Genomic DNA, 9781 nt, shown 5'->3' on the forward strand with positions numbered 1-9781 from the left:
CCATAGTCATTAGCTAACTATGGTATTATAATTTGGGGTAATAAAGCAATAACTGATAGTTTGTTTAGCACAAAAGAAATGTATACAAACAATGTGTTATGTTAGTATCTTGTTTACCTGCATGTTTTATTTCCAGTGAACACCGGTAATAAATCCTACAAATACAGAGAAACCAGATTGACTCGTACTGGTCAATTGTCCTTATACATATATGCTCCCTGCCTTTCACAGTTTTAGGGTATTGAATCCAAGGTCACATTACAGATAAAAGTTTACCCACCTAAGCTTTTACTATTTTCGTACATAAAGTAACCAACTAAATCTATAAACATAAATAAATGTATAAGTCTATAGGTTTATTACCTGTCAGGTAGCCCATGTCCGATGCCACTGTGTGACTGAATACCTGGATTGCAAATTTCACTTTCATTTTGGGAATTGTTTCTGGGATCACATGGCTTTCTGTGAGTTTCGGGATTAAACGTATTCCCTTGTAGCCATGATTTTTCTTGGGCAAGATGTGCCCATTTTGCACTTTTTTTGTTTTTTACTTTTTAAATGCGGCGGGTCGTAGAGAGGAACAATTTCATCATTGTTTATTAAAAATATATTATCTGATGGGATTTCTCCCCGTCACAGGACAACTCCCTGAGTTTCTTGCAGTAATAACTTTATGGCATGCCTGTTATTAGTGCCTTGGTCGCACACGGTTGCAACGACGACTAATCCGGCCTTCTGTACTTTGAAATAATTTCTTTTAGTTGCTTAGTCAACTCTGGTCCTGTTGTTGCACTCGATGAAAAGCTACATGCAAGTGCTTGCTTATAATTTTTTAGAAGTCCCCCTAACATAAACACTTGCACATGATCTGAAATTTCTGGCACTGATTGTTGCCCATTTGACACAAATCCAATAATTATAAATAATATGACACATAATTCGCTTTTTGCTTTCAATTGCGAGAAAATATTTTTATTTATACCCGGCTGAATGCCGCATATAGAGTGTATGATCTATGATTTAGGGCTTTGCTTCATTATTACCACAGCAGTCACTTTCTCCTCCATAGTGAAGGCGACCTTTTGCCTTTTTTGAAAATTCGTGAAATTGCGAAAGAACTTAGATGGAAAAAAAATAAACGAAAGAATATTTTTGCTGTTGTGGCGGCTTTGATAAAAAGATTTTGTAAAAAACCGCGAAATTTTATAATTATATCGCCATTTACGAAGTTCACGAGGCCTTTTTATTGTTCGTTAGAGGAGCGATAAATTCCCCAAACTGTTTTCCATAATTTAAAGGATTTGAAGCAATGTTGTTAGCTGTCTTAATTTCTTTTTTGGGTTGGTTTTTTTAACTTTCTTTTGATTTTGGTTGTAATATTTATTTAATTAATTTTTTAAAACGTTTTTTTTTTCTAGTCATGAAAGCAAGTTTTACAACTTTTTTTACTAGGATTTGTTTTCTCTTTGTGTCATAACAGGATGGAAAAAGAAATGGTATCATGACTGAAGTTTCCATCCTCTAAGCCTTAGACTATGGAAATAAATTCTAATAAATTCTTTTTTATTTCCATCCTCTAAGCTCTAAGCTGAAGACCTTTATGAACTTTCAATTGAGTGTTGTGGATTCGCTCTGGACCTTTTGGAGGGAAAAGTTTAGTTTTTATTTTGATTTTCAATTATTTTGTGAAATCTAGTTTAAAGTGGAATAGGATAGTGCTATTGTGCCTTAATCGAAGTTTAAAACGCGAAATTATACGAATCTCGAACTAGAATACCCGTATCGGCCCGTTTTAAGGAATCCCGAGTCAATCCAAGCACGCCGCCTCAAATTGCCTATCCTCTTTGTGGCGGCCATATTTACAGAAACATAATTAAACTTCATGTTTAGGCTGATGGCTTTGCCAAAGCCTTAATAAAAAAAAAATTGAGTGTTGTCAATGTCATTTGTATTTGGTTGCAGTTTTTATTGGAATGGAAAAAATAGAGAGGAAATAAAATAAAGGAAATCTTCGATAAAAACTATTTGGCGTTTTTACTGACGTTGGCAATGGTCGCCCTAATTTTTATATTAATCTTATAAATTTCCGGTGTCGGTCCAATTATTATCTTCCAATTTCTAATTTGTGGTCCAATCAATTCTCAGAGTACGTACAAAATGCTCTTCGTACACTTACATGCTTTTAGTCACAAATAAAGATATAGTTATTACTTAACTAACGTGCCCTATGTATTAGGTACCTACTAAATATTTATTTAAAGACTAATATTATATGTAGTATATAGGCGTAATTTAAATCAACGAAAAATTAATAATTGGCGTTTCTAACTCACTGGTGTTTTGCGCAAATGTTTTGAAATGACTTCCTCCCTAAACGAGGAACTAGTCCTTAGCTTGATTACTAAGGTCAATTTACCACTAGTATTCCGTGAATTTGTTAAAAACTGGGAGATTTGTCAGTGGAGTGAGGAAAAATGGTGTTTGGAGTTTGGAAACCGTGAAATACCATTTCGATGCATGAAGAGAAACTTTATTTCGGAGGAGCCTTGCTGGGAGCGACATTGTAATGTGCAGAAAATGACATTTAAGAGTTTTATTGACCAAATACCCTCCAGCACTGAATGGATGTACTTTGATTATAAATATCTGCACCAGTGGTTTACCAATGACTCTGAGTTATGCAAGGTAATGTATGCCTGTTAAAAGGTGTGACTTATTTATAATATGGAATCTGTTTTTAGTATTTTTTTTATTTTGTTTATTTATTTTCTACAATTTTATTTATTTGATTTCTTCACACACCTAAACCTACATTGTTTGTCTGGATGCTGCACAATCCTCTTATAAATCTATAAAATAGACAACAGATAGTTACTTAGAGTATAAAATTGACAAAAAAAAATTAAAAGTGCCTGTTTCACTATATCAGTATGAAATAATTTTGAATGTCAGTAACAAAAAACAAAATGATAAAGAAAATGCAACACAACAGAACCAGTTTTTTATTTGCATGATATCGCCCCAAGCTTGTGCTTTTAGTGCGTGCTCCAACTTACATATTAAATTAACTATCTATTAGATAATAATGTTACTTATTAACATGAAGGAAGTTTGTCAGGAACATAGCTAGTGGAAGGCTGTAGACTCTGCCTACCCTGATGTGAAGTATATGTATGTTCTAATAAGTATTGTATATACCAATGTATGATCTGGTACATACCATCATTTTATTATACAAATTTAGTGATATGGCAGATAAGTGTAACGTGTAAGTTACATGGAATCACTGTGGAATATTGAATTATTTTAAATTATTGAGCTATGCTCTAAGCTTCCACAGGCGGTATGTGCTATATTACATTCTTTTTGTTTTCATAAAGGAAGACACTGAAGGTCACTTAACACTGTTTTACCAAAAATATGTTGTGCGTACATTATTTGTTTTAATAATTGCCTGTAAGCGGATAGTTGTTACAATCACTAAAGTGAGATAGTAAAGAGCTGTTCAAGAAAAAAGTTTTGAAAATCATAAAACATGATAAAGCAAAAATAACTCTTGACATGTAAAAACTGTCTCAAAACATATATACATGTTTGTGTTGCATTTCTATATTCTAAAAGCAGCCATTACATTTTTTTTGAATTTCCTTAATAACATATTATTATGTGCTTTGACTCATTAAATAATATATGAAAATACACTGCCCCTTTCACCCTAGTCAGATCCCCACTTTGACATCCGCTATTCAACAGTCATACTAAGACATTGATTTTTTTATTTCAAATAATTAACAAAAAAAAATATCAATGTTTATTTACAAAGACCAACTTTTAACTCATTTGAAATCAGTGATATTTTATTATATCAGTTGAATTGAAGATTCTGCTCTGATTTGCCAGCCTGAATCCTAACAATACCTATCCCTAATACTTAACCTAACTTAGTTGTTGTAATCTGAGATATGTGGTTTAATATATTCTTCATGCGGGTAAAGAAAAGCAAATATTATATTATATATATCTTTCTGTAAATTATTGTCATAAAATGTAATTGTTATAGGCACTATCATGGAAACAGTTTGGTTTCCCTGATAAAGGAGCTTCAGACACTACTTTGTGGGTTGGAAGTAAAGGGGCCCACACACCAGCACACCAGGACACTTATGGGGTGAACATTGTTGCTCAAGTCTTCGGAAAGTAAGCACAGCAAGGTATGAGAGTGTATGTGTGGATAAATATTTATCCACACATACACTCTCATACCGGTGTTAACCCTTATAGGTCCTACAGTTGGCTACCATATTTGCTTTACACATATGCATTATCTAGATTTCCTTGTCATGTTTTTCTTAGTTGCATACCAAAGTGGTCATCAATATCCAATTGTTTGTTTAAAAAAGGATTTGTTTGTTTTGATAACATTAAAAGTTACTTTCTTATTTGCAGAAAGCGTTGGATTTTTTTTCCACCAGAAACTGGATGTATGAAGGCTACTAGAGTGCCTTATGAAGAATCCAGCGTATACAGTGAACTCAATTTCTATTGTCCCAGTAATTTGGATGCTTTTAATGGTAATGGAATGGATTTTTATAAGCACACCCTCTTAGACATTGAAGTAAATATAGGAGGAAGGACTGAAAAAAACCTTTGGGGCCTCCATCCATTTATCAGTATTTTTTTTTATTTTAGTATTTGTCAGGGATGTAGGCCAGTTGCTTCTGAGCAACTGAATTGCTTGGCTTTGCTAGCACTTTAATTTCAAAACAAATGAGAAACTTAATTCTATGAAGGCATAAATTTTATTATCATAAATAATTATTAATGACATTAGGAGACACCAAATCTGAACACCCAATTTGCGAAATTTAAAATCACTAAGAGCTTTGAGATCACAAGTTCTGTTCTAAGGTGTTACTTGTCATTAGAGTGGGGTGGCTTCGTTGAGGACTTGTACAGCACTTAGCACTGCCACCTTTATTTGATATAATTTTTATATTTATCTTGTAATCTTTTCCATACTTTAATAGTAAATAATGCATGTGTTTTAATTGCACGCCATTTGATTATTTACGAAACGTAACTATGTGCGAATAGCTATAACTAAATAGCTGCTATACTTACACAATTATGCAGAATTATTATACGACATGTCGTAACTGAAAATGTAAGCCTTTTCTATTTTCATATTATTTATTTTGCTATTAAATGTTGCAGGTGTGATGGGTGCTCATATGGTAGAGCTCAGCGCGGGCGATGCGCTCCTGGTACCTCGTGGCTGGTGGCATTATGTGCAGAATATTGACCCACTCAACATTACGTTTAACATGTGGTTACCTCATGTTCGTATTTTTTCCATATATTATTATGATATTTAGTAACCATGGACTACACATTTCTTTTATGACTTTTTAATTATTAAATTGTAAATAATAACGATAACAAACGCATAATTTGTAACACAAGAATATGGAATATTATCATGAAGTAATACTGAATATTCGAGTGTAGTATCCTGAAACATTACCTATTTAATATTGCACAATAATATACTCCAATACTTAAATAAAACATTCCCACTGAAATTAGGTAGAGAAAATTAACCTGAAAATTACCCACCCCTATTTTTCAGGAAAAGGATAGTTCATCGCAAGTATCTGAAGCATTGATAAAAATTTTAGTTGCTCAAATTTGCAAGGACCTGCCCCACCAGACTGCAAGGCAGATTGTCAATCCTAATGAGGTATTTATTCTTAGGATTTATTTCTTATACTTCTACACTACAAATTATTAGCTGTATGTCAGATACCAATAAACTTATAAAATAAGTAAAATGTTAGGAGACTCAGCATACCTTGCTTGGTCACTGATATAATTCATTTAAATCGATTTTAATATCAAACGTTCGAAACAACATGTCTAAATATTGCACATAAACTCACGTACAGAGTCAAGAGCACGTCAAGCTTGACGCTTAAGATAAAAGTCCAACTCTGTGCCGTTTAGGATAAGAGCGGTCCAAAATTCAAAGTGTCAAGCTTGACATGCTCTTGACTGTACGTTACGGAATAATTATTATTTAGCGAAAAGAGTAAACTTTGAGCTGATGCACTTCACAACTGACAACTCAACTTAGTTAGCAACTCAATATTTTTACGGGTGTTACGATACTTTAAAATACTCACATTTTCAAAATTGAGTTTTGAGCATTACCGACGGGGTTCAGTGTGCTTCGTTTGCCGAAGGTGACCGCGTCACTCATAGCATGGTAAAATAAGAGAAGTATGGTATTTCCGTACCTTTGTTCGCGCTGTAATTTTTTACAGCGTGTCTTGTATGCACACATTCACATAATAATGAAAGGCGCGTTGGGACGACCAGCGTTATGCAACGCAAGTGCATCATGAGATTATGCGAACGTGTGCTTCCGTACACGACACGCGGTGGCTGCGCACATACACCAGTCACGCTGCTTCGTTTGTATGAGGTTACCATACTTGTTTTGTTATACTGTGCCCATACCATTTACACCTAGTCGCTTCAGTCGACTTTGACTGCGAACTACGGTCGTCAGACGACTCAATATTTACTATACAATAGTGATACTGCCCTTCAGATCTTTACGATGTAAAGTTCTGAGTAGAGCTGCAACTGCTATATACAGACGTGTTGCTTACCACCAGGCGCACGATTTGTTTGTCCCGTCACTCACACATTTAAAAAAAAAAATCCGAGACCACGCGAGAATTCTTGGGAAGACGCTCGACATAGCGATGGGCGAATCGAGTTATTGAACTCGATTAACTCGAGTTACTCCCACAACGAGTCAATTCGGGCTAGTTTTTTATGAACTTGAGCTAACTTGGTTCGGTACACTCCCCACCGCCCGAGCTGAATACTTCATTTATACAGCGCATCGGCTACTCGTTCCCACTCGACGGTCGGTTCGGCGACCTTCGGAGCACGCTTGAGTCGCGAGTGATGCAATGATGGGCGAGTCGAGTTAACTCTCTCTGTTAACTCGAGTTACTTCCACGAGTCAACTCGAGGCATTTTTTGTGAACTCTAGCTAGCTCGGTTCGGTTTCCGAATACAGCTCACGGGCTACTCGTTCTCACCCGGCCGGTTCAGCGACCTTCGGAGCACGCTCGAGTCGCGGTCGGCCGGCCGATCGTGCCCAACTTGGTGAATCGCCGCCGCGCCGGTTCGAGTTCTACTCTCGACTCGCGGTTGCTCTGTCAGACACCGAGTCGAGTTAACTCAATTTGCAACTCGAGCTAGCAGTGGCGTCAACTTGAGTAACTCGAGTAGAAAAAATATAACTCGTCCCATCGCTATCGACCCGACCAGTTTTTTGGCTCGTATCTAGTGTGTACTTTAAAGAATTGACATGAAGAAAAAAATCCATGACAATGTAAATTGAGCCTTATTGAGCCGACTGAATAAATTAATCAAGACAAATTCATAATGATTACTGAAAAAATGCAATATACAGGGTGTAACCGCAAGGTGTAGTCATATTAAAGGAGCCAAACCTATACTTGATCTAGACCCTCTGTGCAAAATATCAAATAAAAATAAGTGACTTTTAATGTTGATATAACTTTAATTATGTTTGTATAAATAGTGATTGTCCGAAACAACCACTGCGTCACAACTCTATTGCTAGTTACGTTACTACGACTTCACAAATTCATTAATGAAACCTGGGCGGAGCGGCGAAAGAACAGCTGACTACAATTGAAATGCCACTGTAAAAACATGATTTGAATATGTTGATAACACGTTAATATTAAGTAACAAAATCTTTAAATACCTAGAAAAATCGAATTATTTCTAACAATATTATTTTATACCATACCTAGGTACGTACTTATTTACATACAATTTAAAGGATATTTATTTACTTATTAAGCCCGTAGTTACGCACGCCTTCATCGTATACACATTCTACATAATTTTGTATTAATACATTTATTTACGACAATTTTACAATAGTGGATACTTTTTTAATTGGTACTTACCTACTGTGCAATTCATACACGTTTTAATGAATTTCCTACGAATTGTAATTCACTGTTGTACAATGTACGAAATATTGACTTGTTTACGATAATTTTGAATAATAAGTACAATCACTACACGCACTGCTGGCACATTTCACACATTTACAGGTAAGGTTCAAAATGCCGACCTCCATGCAATATGCATATTTCCGTGCGTCGGTACAGAGACTGCTCTACTCTTTGAAGCATCTGCCGAGTGATTTGACTAAACGCCATTTCGATCCGCTGCCTCATTTCTTCTGCGCTTTCACAGGACTCCGCATAAACAATATTTTTATATGACCCCACAAAAAAAATCGAGCGGTGTCAAGTCTGGGGACCACGCTGGCCAGGGTACAGGACCTCCCCGCCCAATCCACTGCGGGAGACGGTCGTTCAGATGGGAACGTACATTTCGAGCAAAATGTGCGGGTGCTCCATCGTGCTAGAAAGTCATCCCATGTTCCATCACGAGTCTCACGTATTGTGTCACTGGCAGGGCCATCAGAACGTCACCTAAGTCTTCTGTTAGGAATCTTAAATAATTGGCCCCATTCAGACTTGCCGGCAAAAACACTGGACCGATGACGGCACAACCTATTATACCAGCCCACACGTTAATCCGCCACTGGTGTTGAAAATTTGATTCCCTTGATACGCGGGGATTCAAATGAGTCCAAAAATGTTCATTATGCATATTGATAATGCCCGCACGCGTAAATGACGCCTCGTCTGTCCACAGTACCGACGAAGCGAAGTCGGGAGACCTCCCAACCTGGTCGCGGTACCAGCGGCAAAATGCCAAACGTAGATCATAGTCCGCTTGTAACAGCTCCTGCGTTCTTTGAAAATGGTATGGGTGCTGGCCATCATCCCGTAGCACACGCCACACACTCATATGGTTCACACCACCAAAGGCTGCCGCAGCACGACGAGTACTTGTCTTTGGATTGCCGAGAAAATGTTCCAAAACATCTGCCTCGAATTCTGGGTCTCGTGAACTCGGCCGGCCTTCAGAACTGGAACCACGGAACGATCCACTATTATGAAGTCTCATAACCATCTTCCTGAAGCATTCCACAGCAGGAAATGGTCGACGTCGATTTTCTGGGACGCCATCAATAAACTTTGCCCAATAAATTTGGCGAGACTGGCGCAAGCTCCCATCGGCTGCGCCTACGCACAACATCATCTCTTAGTAATCACTATCGCTTAAGCGTGACATAGTTTAAATAAACACAAAAACAAGACACAAACAAAACGATGACACCTATTTAGTCCTCACAACGCAAACGGCAATTACAGACTGTTACAAAAAATTAAAAAATAGCACCTCTGCCTCAGCGGCGGCACATCAAAGGACGCCGACTGAAACGCAAATTTTGGAATATAGGGTAACGTTTTCATAATGTACCTACAGGGTGAAATTAAAATTATTACCATCCTTTTGAAATAAGACCCTTCTCCTGATACAAATTACATCATTACATACACATTAAACGAATACCTATATCCTACGTCTACGACCTTCAACGTTGCACTGCATACGCCTTTGTTTGTAAACAAGCTCTGACCATCACCCGTACCACTTCCACATAATGCAAGAACTGACTGAGTGATTACGGATATACTGCACTAAGGAGGCAGTCACCCATCGGAAACTCACGACGTCCGAAACGAAAGCCTAACACACTAACCACTACACCATGGAGGCAGTCGACTATAGGAATCAAATCCAC

The 9781-nt window shown here is 37.1% G+C and overlaps 2 protein-coding genes across 2 annotated transcripts in view; one reads left to right on the forward strand and one right to left on the reverse strand.

Moving 5' to 3' along the window:
- LOC113238727 overlaps positions 1-123 on the reverse strand; it is a 1880-nt gene extending 1757 nt beyond the window's left edge. The window contains exon 1 of the mRNA XM_026475565.1: positions 118-123. Within this exon, the coding sequence (XP_026331350.1) occupies positions 118-123 (6 nt within the window). The remainder of the gene's footprint in view (positions 1-117) is intronic.
- A 1892-nt stretch (positions 124-2015) lies between these two features.
- LOC113238728 (HSPB1-associated protein 1) lies at positions 2016-5806 on the forward strand. Its single transcript, XM_026475566.1, has 5 exons — positions 2016-2685; positions 4061-4197; positions 4447-4571; positions 5215-5339; positions 5630-5806. Exons 1-5 carry the CDS (start codon positions 2359-2361, stop codon positions 5789-5791), a joined length of 876 nt encoding a protein of 291 aa, XP_026331351.1. The 5' UTR covers positions 2016-2358; the 3' UTR covers positions 5792-5806.
- The last annotated feature ends 3975 nt before the right edge of the window (positions 5807-9781 follow it).

The sequence above is a fragment of the Hyposmocoma kahamanoa genome, unplaced genomic scaffold, assembly GCF_003589595.1.
Source record: "Hyposmocoma kahamanoa isolate Upper Pololo Valley unplaced genomic scaffold, ASM358959v1 97871, whole genome shotgun sequence".
NCBI lineage: Eukaryota > Metazoa > Arthropoda > Insecta > Lepidoptera > Cosmopterigidae > Hyposmocoma > Hyposmocoma kahamanoa.